Genomic DNA, 21,375 nt, shown 5'->3' with positions numbered 1-21,375 from the left:
TCCTTGAGGTTTTTTTTTTTTGCCATGTAACATAGTCCTTCACAATTCCCGCTGTTTAGCCAACGGGGGTCATCAAAATATCTGCAAAGAATAGGCAGCCTTTGAGAACTCTCACAATGTGAGTATTGTGGGAGATGCAATACAGCAGCAGTCAAGAGTGCTGAAAAGTTCACTAGTTTGGTGTACAACAAAGCAACCATTAAAAAACCTTGACTTTGGCAGAGTTGATTAGGTCACACCCAAATCATGAACAACAAACATGCAGTATGCTATAAGAGAGCTTGCACCCCTAACATACCCCCAACAAATTGGAATGGCAGATTGCCTCTCCCTCCTCTCAGTAACAGCATTTGTGGTTTGAATAGTGTATGAGGTTACCGGTTCTATGGTTTATTGTCAACTGCTGAGAAATGCGAGATGTATCATTTTTTTTTTTTTTTTATATATATTTATATATATATTTTTATATATAGATATTTACACTTATAAAAAATAAAGAGTGAGGTAGATAAATGTTTGGGAAAAATATTGAAAACTGTCCCCTGTCATTTACAAAAAAAAAAAAAAAAACCACATCGCAAAAAATATTTATATGTGTTGGGGCATTTAACAGTGACCAAAATCAACAAGAACAATAAATAAAGAAAGAAAAAGAAAGAAAGAAAGAAAAAAAAAAAAGAAATCCTACACGGAAAAAAAAAAAACCCTTCCACTCCAAAGCAAAGAATTTATATTACCTAATGGTGAGGAGCAGCAATAGCCTCAAACCAGATTCCAACCCTCATATTACTACAAAGGGCGGTCACAGACATAAGGGGGGGGGGCAGGGGGCGGTTGGATGAGCAGGCAAAATCTGACCACTTAGATACATCTTGGCCACTACAACCTCAAACATAAGCACACAGTTTGGCCATGGGTTCATGTTAATGCCTATTGGGCCTTCGCTGGTGACACCAATTTATTTTGGTTGATCATACAAGGTTCTCCAACCTGCCAGGCCACTATATCCCTCTAACAGTGTCAGCCATTAGTGTCTGAGGGCAATCCAACAGGAGGTCAAAACCTGACCTGGCCATAAATGGCTGCATCGGGAGAGAGGCATGTGCTATCTATGAGTACTTTAAGTACTAATAAACTGAAGAGGCCGGATGTGGTTGGCTGCTATCTGCACTTAAAGTGGAAGTAAGCTCTCCTATTGTTTTCAGCCAAGGAAGTTGCCACCTTATGCCTCTGTTTACTCTTCAACTGCCATTATGCTACACGTGATCAGTTATGACACCAGCTATTGGATGGTTTGGCAGTTTGGTTGAGAGCACAACCAATGCGAGTTACATTCCCGGCATGTGCCGGGAATGTAACTGTCTTTTGAAACTGTTAAATTGATAGGTTTACTTCCACTTTAACAATGGGTTGTAGAATGAAGATCTTTCCCAAGTCATGGTTGGCAATTCGATCCTTCTATTCGCCAAGTGAAGCATTGAAGAACGCAAGGGAGAACCTGTAATGGGCAAGAGGCAGAGACAGATCTTCCCTCACAAAAAATAAATTAAGTTTATAAGCCTTGTTCAGTTTCATTAAGGTTAAAAAAAAAAGAAATAAATAAGTTTTGGTCTAAATGTTGATTAAGGTCAAGTCTTGATAACAGTAGTCAGCAATGAGAAGGGATGGGGATTTATAAGTGCTTGAAAAATATCGGCAAGGCCTTAGAGTTACCAAAAAAAAAAAATCACATGGTTGTAGTGTCCTTCAATTCCCAATGATATAAATATAATAATAATAATAATAATAATAATAACAACAAAAACTCCTCCGGCAGCCATATTATTAAAGGTCAACACGCCCATACCTGTTTAAGTTAAGGCGGAACTGACCACCCCCTATACTTTTCAGGGAATGAAGCTGCCATCTTAAGCCTAGTACACACTATCAGGTTTTTTTTTTCGTTCAACCCAAAACTGACAGCTTAGGTCAGATGCCCCCCTGCCAGAACACTTTGGTTAGGAGCTAGTCGGATGCTGGTTTTCCAGCATGCTCGTCTAAAAGTTTGGCCAGCTTCTGTGGAACCGGCTGCCATACACACAGGCCTGATGTCTGTTGCCAGACATCCGGCCCGTGTGAACTAGGCTTAAGGCGGGAACTAACCCCCCTCCTATACTTTTCAGGAAGGGAAGCTGCCATCTTAGCCTCTCTCTGATCTGCAACTGCCATGGTGCTGCACAAGTGACCAGATATGACACCAGCCATTTTATGGTTCGACGGTTTGGTTGAGAGCACAAGCCAATGGGAAAGTCAGCATTCCCGGCAATGTTAAATGAATGGGTTTAGTTCCGCTTTAACGGGTTCCTTCTTTGAATATAACATTTTTGCAGATAACTAAATCTTCACTCATTATATAGTTAAAATAAGTGTCCATTGCACCAACTTGGCACTTTTGTACACTATAACTCTAGTTTAAGAATAGCACGGCCAACCAGGTTATAGTTATATAGCTTAATCCAACCAAATCCATTAAGATTTAGCGAGTAGGGGTTAGAACCTCTCATCATTGCTCCTAATAAAAGATCTGCCGCCATGGTACATACGCTCTTCACTTCCTAAACAATGACGCAGCATAAGGGATTAACAAATGCAGAAATTTCGTAAACTGGGATTTTACAAAGATTAAAAAAAAATAAAGATTGCCGTTGAATTTTTTTTTTTTTTTTTTTTTATAATGCCTCTGCTTAAAGTTTGAACATTTTGTATGCAGTTGCAAAAAGGCACCACAAGATGGGTTTACTGGACTGCGATAAGAGTCACAAGAATGCATTTGGTTTCAAAAGAATTTGGTCTGTGCGACAATTTGTCCTTGGGATGGAAGGGTTTTTTTGTTTTTGTATTTTTTGTTTGTTTTTTCTTCTTCTTCAGGTAGGCTAATGAAAAAAAAAAAAAAAAATAGCTTCCAAAATAGACATCGAGACTTAAAGCTTGGTGCTGTATCCAAGAATGAAACCACACACGCGCACACAAAGTACACATACAGGAGAGATAGATGGAAAAACATGCAAGCTGTCCTGTGACCACAGCCAAGCGGACAGGCTCTGGCTCTGATGCTAGGAAGGATAAACAGCGTTAATATGAGACTGTGTGATGATCTTTTTTTTTTTTTTTTTTCATTGTCAGTTTTGTTTTTTGACCTGAGTTATTTGACGCATTGCAACATAACAAAAATGATAGCTGTGTGAGGAGATAAAAAATAAAAAAATAAAAAATAAAAAGGGACAATAATTACACTGTATCTTGAGATACTTTGTCTGCACCACCACCCTTCTCTAAACACTTGGTTTTACACTACTATGAAGCACAAATAAAATAAAAAAAATAATAAAAAAATAAAATAAAAAACAAAACAAAATCATGCCACACATAAAAGGCAATAAACAATTAAATGGCTACCTCTACAAGTTCATTCATGGGAGGTGTACAATGTCGGGAATCATATGACACAATTGGGGGGGGGCTTATTCATATAAGTGTAGAAACAGCGCGTCACCTTGCGATCCATTAAAGTCTCCCATTCCATCCAATGGAAGCCTCTTGTACATATAACTATTTTTCTTTTGTGTAGGTGTGTGTGTGTGTGTTTGAGTGTGTGTTTGAGTGTGTGTGTAAGCCTTAGGGAAACAAGAAGCAAATTTATAGAACACGAGGAGATGGAAGAGTAGACCTGAAGGTGCTTTTTTTCATTTTTTTTTTTTTTTTTTTTCTATCATAGATTAAATACACAAAAAAGATAAAGAAAAAAATAGCAGCCTTTTCTGTACAGACATAGATGAATATCTGAACCATAAAAAAGTTATAAAAGGGACACAAAATGCGTATGTAAATGACGCTATGACCTCACATTGAACTGTAAGGACCTTCTACAAAAGTCTTAGCAAGAAAGAAAATCCCACTCTACCCATTCTCTCTCCCCCCCCCCTCCCCCGCCAAATGATGTACTTGTATATATGAGGCCCAAAATAGTAACTTCAGGTAGATGTGGAGACAGCTGGCAATTGCAGGTGAGTCTGTTCTAGAACATTCCAGCACGCGATTCCAGAATGCCAACTGGCCGACGCATTTTTTTTTTCTTCTTCCCTTACAATAAAGAAAACCTTCTGCAAAAAAAAAAAAGATCCGTTATACCGTTTCTTCCGGTGATCTCCTGAAAATTGCGGCTTAAGTCATCCACGTTTGTAACAGACTTCTTGCTGGGTTCGTCCAGATCATGTTTATAACATATATTACGTTTGCTCTGAATATATGTTATTTCCATGCACACAAAAGCAAGACCATTTCCGCCTCAAAAAAAAAAAGATGGTTACTCCATAAAAAGGCGTCCCCCATTGGATGAGGAGGAAAAAGAAAAAAAAAAAAAAGGATCAAGATGTGCATGGGCTTTGCGATATGAAAAGTGACTTCATACATCCGAACTGTCCATGCTGTAAAAAAAAAAAAAAAAAAAAAAAAATATCTATTTGGCAAAGACTGGCAGAATTAAATAGACGTCAGGGTTGCAATATGCTTTACCTTTCTTAAATGTGTCTTTTTTTTTTTATATATTTTTTTTTATAGTGAGCCAAAAGTGAAAAGTAGTTTGTTTCCATATGGCCCAAACGATGCAAAATAAGTGCTTTCAGCCTTGTTGTGTGCAAGAGCAAGTACACACTTACCGTGTCACACAGGCGCAAAAGTTGGGGCACTGGTCTGACGTACAAGATCCATCCATAAGCAAGTACACCAGTGCTAACTCAGCCAGGAGGCTGAAGTCAAACAAAAAAAAGACAGAAAGTGGATTAGTGTTTGCACTGATTTTTTCTTTTTTTTTTTTTTGGAGGAAGCCTCCTGTGGGTTATGTCCTACAGGTAAACACAAGGGGGGGCTGTGTTTCCACAAGTGTTCCGTCAGACCACAAGCCTGGATCAGCAGGCTGAGGACTGTGGCAGAGGTAGCGCCCTCTCGTTCTTGCGCCCCCCATTCATGTGTGCGTAGGGTTGTCTCTCGTCAAAGCTTGCCCTGAGGACAACGACGCCGGGACCGTTTTCTGCCTTGTGCCCCACGTGGTGTTCTGATGTCTGCATGGTACACGACGGGTCCAATGGAATGCTTTCCATGTTCTCTGCCTCCAGGTCTAGCTCTTCCGTGTCCGGCGGTTTGTTCTCTTCGCTGTAAAAGAAGGACACCTCCCTGAAGTTTGGATCAAGCTCGTCTTTAATGCTGCTGATGATCTCCAGGAAAGAAGGTCTCATCTTAGGGTTGTACTGCCAGCACATGCGCATCAACTCAAACCTAGGGGGAAAAAAAAAAAAAAAAAGTAAGAAAAATATTACAAAACAATATAATACATTCACATAATTCTGTGAATTAGGCCGACACATTTATATATGAATATCTAATAGAGCGGGAACATTTTTTTTCTAACTCAGATTTTAGTTTTGAAGATTAGAGGAACTGAATTTATTCTCTGAGGAGAGGAGATTAAGGGGGATATGATCACCATGTACAAATACATAAGGGGGGATATGATCACCATGTACAAATACATAGGGGGGGTATGATCTCCATGTACAAATACATAAGGGGGGGATATGATCACCATGTACAAATACATAGGGGGGTATGATCTCCATGTACAAATACATAAGGGGGATATGATCTCCATGTACAAATACATAAGGGGGGATATGATCACCATGTACAAATACATAGGGGGGGATATGATCACCATGTACAAATACATAGGGGGGGGGGTATGATCTCCATGTACAAATACATAAGGGGGGATATGATCTCCATGTACAAATATGTAGGGGGGATATGATCTCCATGTACAAATATGTAGGGGGGATATGATCTCCATGTACACATACGTAGGGGGTGATAGGATCAACATGTATAAATACATAAGGGGGGATATGATCTCCATGTACAAATACATAAGGGGGGATATGATCTCCATGTACAAATACATAAGGGGGGATATGATCTCTATGTACAAATACATAAGGGGGGATATGATCTCTATGTACAAATACATAGGGGGGGTATGATCTCCATGTACAAATACATAAGTGATCCATATAGTGAACTTGGTGTTGCGTTATTCACCTTAAGGTCATCACAGAGGACAAGGGGGCACTCTCTACATCTGGAGGAAGAGAGATTTCATCTCCAAATATGGAAAGGTTTCTTCACAGTAAGAGCTGTGAAAATGTGGAATAGACTCCCTTCCAGAGGTGGTTCTGGCTAGCTCAGTAGATTGCTTTAACCACTTGACCGCCAGAAGGTTTTACCCCCTTCATGATCAGGCCATTTTTTGCAATATGGCACTGTTACTTTAACAATTGCGCGGTGGTGCGATGCAGTACCCAAAAAAAAAATGTATGTCCTTTTTTCCCACACAAATAGAGCTTTATTTTGGTGGTATTTGATCACCTGTGGTTTTTATTTTTTTGCACTATAAACAACAAAGATCAACAATTTAAAAAACAAACACAAAAAACTATATATTTTAAACTTTCTTCTTTTTTTTCTTTCAAATTCTTTATTTGTAAAGAAAAATAACATATCCAGCAATATACAAGATAATGAAGGCACCAGGGGTGCCATTGCACATCAAATATAGTTACAGTCTGGCGTAGTACAATCAAATGTAGAGTAGCTCAGTAGCAAATCCGCGTAGCATTACTGACATGCAGGTGAGCTTCCTACCTCAAAAGATCATATCATTATATATATATATATATATATATATATATATATATATATATATATATATATATATAGTGGTGTCACTGGGAGGACTAGTGCCCCATCAGTGGCGTCACTGGGAGGACTAGTGCCCCATCAGTGGCGTCACTGGGAGGACTAGTGCCCCCATCAGTGGCGTCACTGGGAGGACTAGTGCCCCCATCAGTGGCGTCACTGGGAGGACTAGTGCCCCCATCAGTGGCGTCACTGGGAGGACTAGTGCCCCCATCAGTGGCGTCACTGGGAGGACTAGTGCCCCCATCAGCGGCGTCACTGAGACCACTAGTGCCCCATCAGCGGCGTCACTGGGACCACTAGTGCCCCATCAGCGGCGTCACTGGGACCACTAGTGCCCCATCAGCGGCGTCACTGGGACCACTAGTGCCCCATCAGCGGCGTCACTGGGACCACTAGTGCCCCATCAGCGGCGTCACTGGGACCACTAGTGCCCCATCAGCGGCGTCACTGGGACCACTAGTGCCCCATCAGCGGCGTCACTGGGACCACTAGTGCCCCATCAGCGGCGTCACTGGGACCACTAGTGCCCCATCAGCGGCGTCACTGGGACCACTAGTGCCCCATCAGCGGCGTCACTGGGACCACTAGTGCCCCATCAGCGGCGTCACTGGGACCACTAGTGCCCCATCAGCGGCGTCACTGGGACCACTAGTGCCCCATCAGCGGCGTCACTGGGACCACTAGCGCCCCATCAGCGGCGTCACTGGGACCACTAGCGCCCCATCAGCGGCGTCACTGGGACCCCTAGCGCCCCATCAGCGGCGTCACTGGGACCCCTAGCGCCCCATCAGCGGCGTCACTGGGACCACTAGCGCCCCATCAGCGGCGTCACTGGGACCACTAGCGCCCCATCAGCGGCGTCACTGGGACCACTAGCGCCCCATCAGCGGCGTCACTGGGACCACTAGCGCCCCATCAGCGGCGTCACTGGGACCACTAGCGCCCCATCAGCGGCGTCACTGGGACCACTAGCGCCCCATCAGCGGCGTCACTGGGACCACTAGCGCCCCATCAGCGGCGTCACTGGGACCACTAGCGCCCCATCAGCGGCGTCACTGGGAGCACTAGCGCCCCATCAGCGACGTCACTGGGAGGACTAGCTCCCCATCAGCGGCGTCACTGGGAGCACTAGCGCCCCATCAGCGACGTCACTGGGAGGACTAGCGCCCCATCAGCGGCGTCACTGGGAGCACTAGCGCCCCATCAGCGGCGTCACTGGGAGGACTAGCGCCCCATCAGCGGCGTCACTGGGAGGACTAGTGCCCCACTGTTGGTGTCAGTGTAAAGAATGGTGCCTCATCATTGGTGTCAGTGGGAGGAATAGTGCCCAGGGGCCTGGATAAAGGCAAAGGCCATATTCAGGCCACGGGCCGCAGCTTGGAGATCACTGGTCTAGTAAATAAGCTTAAGGTGGCCACACATGAATCAAAAAATCATTCGGTTCAGCAGGGAACGGATACATTTCAATCCATGAATAGGCAAGGCTGGTTGTACAGAAGTCAGTCTACCGATCGACTTCTCTACAACAAGCTTTTCTGGTCTCTTCTGATTGAACAGTGCTGCCGGACACACTGATCAATGTATTCTTAGGGGGGACGACTTCCTGCTCTCAGAATACACCGACTAGGCAGGAAGGATTCCCCCATCCACATCGCAAAATGATTTTTCAATTCCCATGTGAATCTTTGAATGAAAATCAAACCGCATTTAGCCTGGTTAGGCCTGTCCCAAATTCCTATTTGTATTGATCTACCAAGGTTGCGAGCACGACAGTCCGTGTTTTAACAAATTTCATTTTCCTCCTATGGATTGCACTGCAGCGCAAACTAACAGGTTATATTTTTATAGATAAAATGACTGGTTTGCTATAAACGGGTGACACATTACGTATTAATAACACTGTAGGAAGCAAATATGACATTTCAGGTATTTACTGACAAACACGTTCACAATGCCAGTGTGATGGCAGAATTCCTAAAGGATCTCTTCTAACTGAAAAAATAAATAAAAATGTATTCCTATAAAATGCTACTAATTATCACAACGTGTTTTAGTGTAAAGGTCTTGGGCTGTAGGCATTGGGTTTGCTCGCTAACAGCCATTTATTGATTAACTTGAAGGAAAAAAAGGACAGTCGCCATGATCTACATCCAAAATGTTCCCGTCAGTGATCTGTTTTCCTGTAAGAGTCTGTGCTGCACACAGGATCTCTCCTGTACCCTCCTGGCCCCTTCACTTGGGGTCCACATTGGGAAAACAAGGCTGAGCTGGGAAGCCAGACGTCTGACGTGTACACAGAGCCCTGTCACTTGACGCTCTCCGAGCCATTCCGCACTGACCATGCTTCCAGCTCTTGCCATAAATGGAAGACTTTTTAATCCCCCCTCTTCCCCTCCCGTGTGGATTTAATACCTTGTTTACTGAATCTCAAGGAGCTGCCTCCTGAACAGGGGAAAGGAATCATGTGCACACAAGCACACCAGACCCCCTGGCCCCCTCCCCAATAACACATGCTTGGGAGGATGGAGATTGCTTTCACCCTCTCGTACATTTGTAAAAAGGACAGAAGGTGAAATGTTGTTAAAGGAGATCTAGATATAAAAACGACCAAGGTGCACATTCTACCAAGTGTGCATAAGGCTCAATGTGTGATAAAAAGTACCGTATATACTCAAGTATAGGCCAACCCACATATAAGCCGAGGCACCTAATTTTACCACAAAAAAACTGGGAAAGCGTATTGACTTGAGTATAAGCCTAGGGTGCGAAATGCAGCAGCTACTGGGTAAACAGTGCCCATCTGCACCCTTATTGTGCCCACCTGTATCAGTGCCCATTAGCAGCCTCACTGTGCCCACCTGTATCATCAGTGCCCATCTGCAGCCTCACTGTGCTCACCTATATCAGTGCCCATCTGCAGCCTCACTGTGCTCACCTATATCAGTGCCCATCTGCAGCCTCACTGTGCCCACTTGCATCATTAGTGCCCATCTGCAGCCTCACTGTGCCCACTTGCATCATTAGTGCCCATCTGCAGCCTCACTGTGCCCACTTGCATCATTAGTGCCCATCTGCAGCCTCACTGTGCCCACCTGTATCAGTGCCCATCTGCAGCCTCACTGTGCCCACCTGTATCAGTGCCCATCTGCAGCCTCACTGTGCCCACCTGTATCAGTGCCCATCTGCAGCCTCACTGTGCCCACCTGTATCAGTGCCCATCTACAGCCTCACTGTGCCCACCTGTATCATCAGTGCCCATCTGCAGCCTCACTGTGCCCATCTGCAGCCTCACTGTGCCCATCTGCAGCCTCACTGTGCCCATCTGCAGCCTCACTGTGCCCACCCGTATCATCAGTGCCCATCTGCAGCTGTACCTGTGATAACTAAAACAGCGGGTGCCTCCCGCTGTGTCATGCAGTCTGTTCGGTGGCCGTTTATTGTAACAAAGCCCCGCCTCCTCCTCGTCTGCGATAGACAAAACACAGATTCAGTTTCCCAGCATTGTATCAGTGTTCTGTCTATCACGGACGAGGAGGAGGAGGCGGGGCTTTGTTACAATGGACGGCCACTAAACAGACCGCATAACACAGTGGGAGGCACACACTGTTTTAGTTATCACAGGTACATCTGCAGATGGGCACCCTTACTCGAGGGGGGGGGGGGGGGGGTGCTGGAAAAACTCAGCCTATACTCGAGTATATACGGTACTGTTCAATCAAATTATTAAAAGTTGAAACAAAAATACCTTTACGACAAGCTCACTGTGGCTACATCTATAAGAACGTGGTGGCCATTTTGTCAATGTAGGCCAATTATTTTAGCGGTCATTAGTCTAGTGCTAGAAGACAAAAGCCAACTCGTCGTTGGCTACGGCCAAGCATTTTAAGACAGCCCTATAGATGATTCGATTTCCTAATCGTTCAATTCCCACATCAACACTGAGGGAATCCCTGCTGCAGAGCTATTGTGTTCTGCAGGCCGCTGATCGATGGATCGACCTGGGTACACTCAGCCTAGTACTGTTGGAATACTGGTGAGGGGGGCACACAGGACGCCTTAGCTGCCATTGTGCTATGGGCTCCCTCCAGGCTCAGCTGCCCTCTACCTATCCATTATTATACATGTGCTTCTGCCATGGAAGCTCTTAAAATGTATAGGGTTAGGCAGATAATACTGGGGTGCTGTGAAGTGGCTCTGCAGCTTACGCATGTATTTGCAAATGTGCGCAAACAAAACCCCTGTTTTTAATGCATACTGTTAGACAGGATAATTCAGTTGGTTGCAGGCTGGTCGGTAAGTTGAGCCGAAAAATTTTCTTTGAATTTGTTTGATGTACACTCAGCCTGCCCATACATGGATCGAATCTTGGCTGGTCCCTGCTGAACCGGACACATTTTGATCCATATATAGCCAGCTTATTAACCACTTCCGCCCATAGCAGATTGAGAACAACATGGCAGGGCGCGCGGCACGGTGATTTGCGAGTGCGGCATGACAGTGACACGCCGCATCTCCGATCGTGGTAAGAAGCCTCTGACAGAGTGCCCTACAGTGCCGCCCGTCAGAACCCCTTCAGTGCCGCCCGTCAGAACCCCTTCAGTGCCGCCCGTCAGAACCCCTTCAGTGCCGCCCGTCAGAACCCCTTCAGTGCCGCCCGTCAGAACCCCTTCAGTGCCGCCCGTCAGAACCCCTTCAGTGCCGCCCGTCAGAACCCCTTCAGTGCCGCCCGTCAGAACCCCTTCAGTGCCGCCCGTCAGAACCCCTTCAGTGCCGCCCGTCAGAACCCCTTCAGTGCCGCCCGTCAGAACCCCTTCAGTGCCGCCCGTCAGAACCCCTTCAGTGCCGCCGGTCACTGCCCATCCCAGCCGCCGGTCACTGCCCATCCCAGCCGCCGGTCACTGCCCATCCCAGCCGCCGGTCACTGCCCATCCCAGCCGCCGGTCACTGCCCATCCCAGCCGCCGGTCACTGCCCATCCCAGCCGCCGGTCACTGCCCATCCCAGCCGCCGGTCACTGCCCATCCCAGCCGCCGCCACTGCCCATCCCAGCCACCGTCACTGCCCATCCCAGCCACCGTCACTGCCCATCCCAGCCACCGTCACTGCCCATCCCAGCCACCGTCACAGCCCATCCCAGCCACCGTCACAGCCCATCCCAGCCACCGTCACAGCCCATCTCAGCCGTCTAGGGTCTCTAGTGCCCATCAGTGCCGCCTGTCAGTGCCCATGAGTGCCGCCTGTCAGTGCCCATCAGTGCCGCCTGTCAGTGCCCATCAAGTCAACATATCAAAGCCTCCTCATTGGTGCCTGTGAGTGAAGGAGAAAACAAAATTTTATAGCCGAAACAAAGAAAAACTTTTTTTTTTTTTCAGTTTGTGGGAAGAAAATTATAAAAATTTAGTTAGTGTACAGTGTTGTATGACCGCGCAATTGTCATTCAAAGTGTGACAGCGCTGAAAGCTGAAAATTGGCCTGGGCAGGAAGAGGCAAAAGTGCCCGGTATTTAAGTGGTTAAACAAGCATTAGTATTATGGTCTTCTTTATCATTTATTGTGCTGTATTTATCATAAAGCTGCTCTACCATCTTGTCTTGGCAAATTGTTTTGTTTTTTTGTTCTTTTGCTTTTAAAAGGTAAAGAAGAGATCTGGGGTCTTTTTGACCCCAGATCTCTTCATAAAGAGAAACCGGTCATCCTTATTTCTATTACATTTCTTGTAACAGGAATAAAAGTGATAAAAAAAAAAAAAAACTAAATAAAAAGGGACAGGAGTAAATAAAAAAAAAAAAAAAAAAAAAAAAAAAAAAGGAATACACCCCAACCCTCCGTGCTCGCATGCAGAAGGGAGCGCATACGCAAGCCGCGCACACATATGGAAACAGTATTTGCACCACACATGTGAGGTATCACTGCGAACATTTGAGCGAGAGCAATAATTCTGGTGCTAGACCTCTTCCGTAACTCTGAACTGGTAACCTGTAAAAGGCATTTAAAAGGTCGCCTATGGAGATGTTGAAGTAGCGTAGTTTGTCGCCATTTCACGAGCGGGCGCAATTTTAAAGTGCGACATGTTAGGGATTAATTTATTCAGCATATCATCAGCTTTTACATTTTACAAAAAAACTGATTGATATATATATATATATATATATATATATATATATATACACCCACATATTAAAATGTATTCTTTCCAAAAAAATTGCATTTGCAAAACCGCTGCGCAAATACGGTGTGACACAAAAAATTGCAACAATCTCCATTTTATTCCCCTAGGTCTTGGGTCTCTGCTAATTTAAAAAAAAAAAAAAAAAAAAAAAAAAAAGGTATCATGTTTGGAGGTTATAAGTAATTTTCTAGCAAATCATACTGATTTCAACTTGTAAATTAAAAGTGCCAGGAATGGCTGACCCGAGGTGACATGACTCCGCACGGCAGTCATGGATTGCGGAGCAGAGCTGTGAGTAGATGGCACCATCCATTCAGAGGTCAGTGCGCACACGTCAGTGATGCCACTGGCTGCTACTAAAGTAAAAGTCTCCTAAACGGTGCAGATTTAGTAGATATTCGCTGTACCTACAGGTAAGCTTATTATAGACTTACCCGTAGGTATAAGTCAAAAAGTGGACTCAGAGTAAACTCCTCCAATAATCAGACTTGTCCTGACCCCCCCCCCCCCCCCCCCTCACAGCCATTCACTGAGACGATCAATGTGCTGTTGTTTCTCCTCCCCAAGCTCCTAGGGCTCATGCATGTTAGCCTACGTGTCAATGTACACAAACGTTCAGAGGATTTTGAAGGCATAAGTGTCTAGGTGCCGTAAAAAAAAAAAAAAAAAAAAAAAAAAAAGGACTGCCAGTGCTTCCAGGAGCAGAGGTTGTTTGGCTGTAAAAACGCAAAACGCTGCTAAACGCAGCTCAAAGATGTAACAAGCTTTTATCTTGTTTGGCTTTTTTACATTTTGGGGAGTGTGTTTACTGTAAAAATGCTTGTAAAGGCTAACGCTCAAAAAGATGTGCATAGATGCTATTCATGCAGCTAAAAGTGCATTTTTAACACTGCTTTTTCCTTACCGCTAGCAGTTTTTAAACATCCTGTGTGCATGAGCCCCTCTGCAGCTGAAAGCAGAGGGAATGTGATCACTTCTTAAAAAAAATATATATATATTTTATATATATATATATATATATATATATATATATATATATAAAATTATAAATACTCTCCCCCCCCCCCCCCCTTTTTTTTTTTTTATCTATACACAAATGTTTGCCTTTCCTTTCTATTTTAACCACTTTAATACTGGGCATTTTCACCCCCCTTCCTGCCCAGGCCAATTTTCAGCTTTCAGCACTGTAACATTTTGAATAACAATTGCGCGGTCGTGCACAAATAGAGCTTTCTTTTGGTGGTATTTGATCACCTCTGCGATTTTTATTTTTTTGCGCTATAAATAAAAGAAAAGCGACAATTTTGAAAAAATAAATAAATAAATAAATAATATTTTTTACTTTTTGCTATAATAAATGAAACAATTTTTAAACACATTTTTTAGGCCCATATGTATTCTTCTGCATATTTTTGGTATTGGATTGTGCAAAAGTTATAGCGCCTACAAAATAGGTTATTGATTTATGGCATTTTTATTATTTTATTTTTTTTATTGTTTATTTTTTTTACTAGTAATGGTGGCGATCTGCGATTTTTATCAGGAGTGCGAAATTACGGCAGACACATCTGACACTTTTGACACTATTTTGGGACCATTGTCAATTATACAGCGATCAGTGCTATAAATATGCACTTATTACTGTGTAAATATCACTGACAGGGAAGGGGTTAACACTAGGGGGTGATCAAGGGATTAAATGTGTTACCTAGGGAGTGATTCCAACTGTGGATGGGACTGACTAGGGAAGGAGACTGATCGGTGTTCCTATAAACTAGGAACACACCATCGGTCTCCTCTCCCCTGACAGGATGTGGATCTGTGTGTTTACGCACACCGATCCACATTCCTGCTCTGAGACTAGCAATCGCGGGTGCCCGGCAGACATCGCGGCCACGCACATTGGCTCCCGAGTGACGCAGCGGATCCCTACAACACCGGAAGCCGAGGACATCATATCACGCCCGCCCAGGATTGGAGAGGGACTCTGCGGGTGTCATATTACAATGGGCGAGATGAGAAGTGCTTAAACTGAATGGGTTGTTTTACAATGCGATTGTTCACAATCACTTTAAAAAGCATAACGCTACTTTTGTTGGGAAAACACATTCCCCTCTGGGTGATCTCTGTACATTACAAGGATTGTTGCAGATTCCTATCTTTTGTTATTTTTAAGAAATCCCTGTGTGTTTGTCTGTGTCCATGTGAAAAGTGAACCTAATGGGAGTGGTTTCATAAGTATCAATCAGCTGCTTCACTTGCAGGACTCTAATGAGGAAAGTGGCAGGGTCGGCATCCCTTTAGATGTGTTCCTATTGGGAGTATCTCACCAAAAATTACACTTTTGTTGCAGGGGGTGCCAGAAACCTGACTTGTATCTTAGTGCAGACTTCCGGAAAAAAAATAAAAAATCAGTGAGCCAATCACACAAGTGGCAAATGAGGTTTCTGGAGGGTGTTCTGTACACACACTGTGTACAGAACGCCTCCAGATTGCCATATTGCATTTACAGAAAATTACAGCACTGCAGATGGAACACGAAAGGTCATTTTTAACCACTTCCATACCAGGCCTATTCTGGCACTCCTCTCCTACATGTAAAAATCTGAATTTTTTTTTTTTGCTAGAAAATTACTCAGAACCCCCAAACAATAATTATATTAAAAAAAAAAAAAAAAAAAAATATATATATATATATATATTAGCAGACACCCTAGGGCAGTGATGGCGAACCTTGGCACCCCAGATGTTTTGGAACTACATTTCCCATGATGCTCTGGCACTCTGCAGTGTACTGGAGCATCATGGGAAATGTAGTTCCAAAACATCTGGGGTGCCAAGGTTCGCCATCACTGCCCTAGGGAATAAAACGGCGGTTGTTGCAACTTTTTATCTCGCACTGTATTTGCGCAACAATTTTTCAAGCGCTTTTTTGGGGGGTAAAAAAAAAACAGTTTCACGATTTTAAAAAAATAACAAAACAGTAAAGTTAGCCCAATTTTTTTGTATAATGTAAAAGATGATGTTATACCGAGTTAATAGATACCCAACATGTCGAGCTTTAAAATTGTGCACAATCATGGAATGTCGCCAAACTTCGGTACTTAAAAAATCTCCATAGGTAATGCGTTAAATTTTTTATTTTTTTTTAAATGTTGCAGGTTTACAGTTACAGAGGAGGTCTAGTGCTAGAATTGTTGCTTGCGCTCGAATGCACACGGCGATAGCTCACATGTGTGGTTTGAAGAGCGATTACATATGTGGGCGAGACTTACGTGTGCGCTCGCTTCTGAGCGCGAGCTACCGGTAACAGGGGCGTTTAAAATAATTTTTTTTATTTTACTTTATTATTTTTTTTTTTTTATCACTTTTATTCCTATTACAAGGAATGTAAACATCCCTTGTAATAGGAATCTATGTGACAGGTTCTCTTTATGGAGACATGTGGGGTCAATAAGACCCCACATCTCTCCTCCAGGCTGGAAAACATGAGATCGTAAAAAAAAAAAAAAAAAATCCACGATCTCATGCTTATGTCCACGGCCCGGACGTGACGTCATAATGTCGCGCCCCCGGGGCTCCGATGATCATAGAGAAGACTGGGGACCATTCGGTCACCGAAAATCTCTATGGTCGTCATCCAGCTGCGGCCGATTCTTTCTCCAGGCCCCCCCCCCCCCCCGATGGTAAGGGAGAGCCCAGAGAAGCACCATATGGCAGCGGGGGTGGGATGTCCCCTCCCGTCGTCTGTAAGAACGATCAAGCGGCGGAACTGGCGCTATGATCATTCTTATGGTGCACAGAATCGCCGGCTGAAAACAAGGATGTCTGAATGACGCCCCTATAGCTGCACCCATCATTCAGATATTCCCACTGAAAGTCCAGGATGTCATAGGACGTCCTTGGGCTGGAAGTGGTTAATAACATTCAATTACAATATGATTTGTGTCACAATTGTATACGCTATATTATTTTTTCTTTATGTCCCCCCCCCCTCCCCCACACGAAAGTGGAGTTACCCTTTAAGTGATTTTCCTGCACTTTCTATCCATCTCTGGGACAGGAATTGAAAGAACTACAACCCTATAAAAGGATCGCACCTATAAATGGAGTAAGAGAGGCTTGGCAGCAAACCAGGCTTTGCACCAACTTGGCGTTAAAACGTCTAAATACCATCAACTTTCAACCCGGCAGATATTCCGGCAATAAGCAAGAAAACCACTCAAGGTCACCAGCAGCAGATGCATGCTGAGACAAGGCCGCCCCTGCTTGAGTATTCAGCCATCGCTGTTGTTAGCTCAGTTACTATAGCAAACTATGAATCGTACATTTATGTCGCATGACTAAGAGCGGTCCAAAAATAAGGGCAATACGATCTTCTCCGCAGCCGCAGAATCCCCCACAACTGATCATAAAGGGTGGCCCGTGCTTTGGAAGAGTTCTGCAAAAGGACATCCAAGTCAGATGGCTGCCCCCCTCTCGCCGGCCTCTTTAGAAACATCCAGTGATGCTCAGAGAGCTCAAAAAGAAACAAACATGTTTTGCAGGCAGCGAGCGCGCGGTCTGGTGGGCCTTTTTTATTTTTTATTTTTTTTGTCTAAGCTCTGGTGACAGTTTGCTGTCGGAGGGGAGGAGGGGGGGAGTAGAAGATTTGCTTTCATAGTCAAAAAGGGGAACCTATAAAGTAAAAAAATAAAATAAAAAATAAAAACTCATACAAAACCCAGGGGGATGTTTAAGCATTGCCCAGAAAACACGGACGTTTCCTAATCTTACGTCAATGATCAGCAATTAAAACGACTTCATAAGTTTACATAAGGTAGCTACAAGTGGTGGCTGGTGCTCAAAATTTTTTGGGGGGCGCAAACAAACTGAAAAATACTGAACCCCCTCCATCAATTGCAGCCTCACTGTGCCCATCAAACGCAGCCACTTGTGCCCATCAAACGCAGCCACTAGGGATGAGGTCCGGCGTGTTCGCACAGCCCACATGCAGAGCCAGGAAGTCGGCACTGCGCTGCGCTAATCATAAGGTAGCCACTTGTGCCCCATCATGCGCAGCCACTTGTGCCCCATCATGCGCAGCCACTTGTGCCCCATCATGCGCAGCCACTTGTGCCCCATCAAGCGCAGCCACTTGTGCCCCATCAAGCGCAGCCACTTGTGCCCCATCAAGCGCAGCCACTTGTGCCCCATCAAGCGCAGCCACTTGTGCCCCATCAAGCGCAGCCACTTGTGCCCCATCAAGCGCAGCCACTTGTGCCCCATCAAGCGCAGCCACTTGTGCCCCATCATGCGCAGCCACTTGTGCCCCATCATGCGCAGCCACTTGTGCCCCATCATGCGCAGCCACTTGTGCCCCATCATGCGCAGCCACTTGTGCCCCATCATGCGCAGCCACTTGTGCCCCATCATGCGCAGCCACTTGTGCCCCATCATGCGCAGCCACTTGTGCCCCATCAAGCGCAGCCACTTGTGCCCCATCAAGCGCAGCCACTTGTGCCCCATCAAGCGCAGCCACTTGTGCCCCATCAAGCGCAGCCACTTGTGCCCCATCAAGCGCAGCCACTTGTGCCCCATCAATCGCAGCCACTAGGGATGAGCTCCGGCATGTTCGCACAGCCCACAGGCAGAGCCAGGAAGTCGGCACTGCGCTGATCACAGGCAGTGAGACATTTCCCGATCTCTGCAGCCATATATCGGGACAATGCCTCACTGCCTGTGATTAGCACAGCGCAGACTTCCTGGCGGGCTCTGCACGTGGGCTGTGTGAACACGCCAGAGCTCATCCCTAGCAGCCACTTGTGCCGGTATATGCAGCCCCTTGTCACTTCCCTAAACCCAACCTACGCCCCTCACACGCATGCGGCCGGTCCGGCGGCACTCACTGCTCCTCTCCTGGAGTCACAGGGGTCAGGGCTCTCCTCCTCGGTGGCTCTCGTCGGTGGGAAGTGGCAGCTGCAGCTCCTGTCTCTGCTCGTCTTCTCTGCTGCCACAGCATTAGGCATCCAATAGGATTGCCTAATGCTTTGATCAATTGGGAGACAGGTCTCACTGACCTGCCTGCTGATTGGCAGGGAGGAACCTCAGTTTGAAAATAGCAAAAATGACCCACAACGCACGGGTCACCACTGGTAGCTACAATGTAACAAGGTTCCTTGCAAATAATGGGAGGACACGCACAATAGATCAGAGATAGGAACTGCCTAGTTCCCCCCACGCTCACTCATCTATGGGCCCGGGACCAACACGGCGGGTGCCGGCGGGTGGAGGGGAGGAAGGAGAGCAGACATGTCCGCTCTCCTCCCCCTTCTTGTCGTTGACCAGGAAATCGATGTGTACGACGTGACTTCTGGGTCACTCCGTCACGTTCCCCCTGACTAGCATACGCGGGAAGGAATGTATTGCAATGCGATCTGCATTGCAATACATTCAGCGGAGCCCAGAGGAGGCCAAAAGACACCCCGCATGTCTCATTAAAAAGAGAACCTGTCACCAATAGTGACACCATAGTGTCGTGGTCAAGCCGATGAGGGTGGCAAATCACAGCTGCTGGAGGAGAAGTACCGGGACCACTGTGGTTATAGGGCCGAAGTGATGTCAGCTTGGAGGCGGACCGCCTCTACATCTCCTCCAGTGGCCGTGATTTGCCATCATCGGAGGGACTGGGACACCTATGCAGATTTTGCATTTGACCAGATATGTACTTACATAGTAGGTGAGGCTGAAAAAAAAGACACAATTCTATCAAGTCCAACTTCTGTGTGATTATATGTCAGTATTACATTGTATATCCCTGTATATTGCGGTCATTCAGGTGCTGATCTGATCGTTTTCTTGAAACTAACGATGCTCCCCCCGCTGAGACCACCGCCTGTGGAAGGGAATTCCACATCCTTGCCGCTCTAACAGTAAAGAATCCTCTACGTGAGTGGTCACCTGTCTTGTTAAACTCCCTCCCGCGAAAAAAAGTTTTATCCCCATTGTGGGGTCACCAGTACGGTATTTGTATATTGAAATCATATCCCCTCTCAAGTGTCTCTTCTCCAGAGAGAATAATTTCAGTGCTCTAAATAGTTACGTGGAAGTAAACTCCTATGCATGATTTTTTACCCCTAGGTACTGTAAATATCTTCTAAATATGCACCAGTGCATGCGCACTGAAGGAACGGCATACCAGTGCCGTTCCTTCACAGTCCTGTGCTGTAAAAGGCGGGTCCTGCGCCCATGCGCTGGAGTGACATTATTGCAGCTCCAGCCACTCTCACAGTGGGAGTTTGTGATCCCTGGAAGGAAGACCGGGTTAAGATGGAAGCGCCTCTTTTTTAAGGTTTGAGGGGATCTAATGGTTTCTTATTGTTTGTACTGTATTTTTAACCACTTGCTGATCGCATAATGCCCTTATACGGCGGAAAAGTGTCTCTCCCTGTGCACTTCCGGGTAGGGGGCGCACGCACACAGGCGCCCAAAGCTTGTGCTGTGATTAGACACAGCACAAGCCAATCAGATTATGCCAGCCAATGGATGACCGCTGACACCCACCGATCGTCAAGGAGACAGAGCACAGCTCTGTCCTGTCAGCTGGGATGTGATGGAATTTGTTTCCCTCCAAAGCATGGAATAAAATCCAGCACATCCCTTAATGAAAGCAGCATACAGTTAACACAGAAACACCAGCTAGACAACCATTTGATCGCCCTAGATGTAAATCCCCTCCTAGACAGTGTCATTAGTACAGTGACAGTGTATATTTTTTTGCTCTGATCACTTTTATTAGTGTCACTGGTTCCCACAAAGTGTCAAAAGCGTCATGCCGTGTACACAAGATTGGATTTCTCGTCAGAAAAAGCTCTGATGGTTTTCCCGTCAGAATTCCAACGGAATTTCGCTCAAACTGTCTTGCCTACACCAAATTCCGATGGTCAATAACACCGCGACATACAAACACGTTCGACGGCACAATAAAAAGGGAAGTTTAATGCTTCCACGCATGCGTCAAATTGTTTCCGAGCATGCGTCGGAATTGCATACACATGATCGAAAAATTTGATAGAAAAGGTTTTCCGTGGGGAAAAAATTAAGAACAGGCTCTCAATCTAAAGACCGTCGGAAATGCCGACAGAAAAAGACCGATGGGCATACACACGGTCGGAAAATCCGATGAAAAGCTCCCATCGGACTGTTTCCATCGGAAATTCCGGCCGTGTGTATGCAGCATCAGATTGTCCACCGCAATATCGCAGTCCTGTTATAAAAGTCGCTGGTCGCCACCATTCCAAGTATTAAAAATTAAAAAAAGAAAAAACATTATTTATCCAATAGTTTGTACATGCTATAATGTTTAAACCAATCAATATACGCTTATTGGGAATTTTTTACCAAAAACTATGCAGCAGAATATAGTGGCCTAAATTTATAA

General features: G+C 45.3%; 1 protein-coding gene across 1 annotated transcript in view; it reads right to left on the bottom strand.

Annotated features, from left to right (window-relative positions):
* Positions 1-697: 697 nt before the first annotated feature.
* LOC143961085 (insulin-like growth factor 1 receptor) overlaps positions 698-21,375 on the bottom strand; it is a 294,645-nt gene continuing 273,967 nt past the window's right edge. Inside the window, exon 21 of the mRNA XM_077470236.1 lies at positions 698-5,310. Within this exon, the coding sequence (XP_077326362.1) occupies positions 4,944-5,310 (367 nt within the window). The 3' untranslated portion in view covers positions 698-4,943. The remainder of the gene's footprint in view (positions 5,311-21,375) is intronic.

The sequence above is a fragment of the Lithobates pipiens genome, unplaced genomic scaffold, assembly GCF_037356315.1.
Source record: "Lithobates pipiens isolate NorthernLeopardFrog02 unplaced genomic scaffold, aLitPip1_a1.2 Scaffold_8, whole genome shotgun sequence".
Taxonomy (NCBI): domain Eukaryota; kingdom Metazoa; phylum Chordata; class Amphibia; order Anura; family Ranidae; genus Lithobates; species Lithobates pipiens.
Note: the sequence above shows the minus strand (reverse complement) of the source record. Positions and strands in the feature narration are given on the sequence as shown.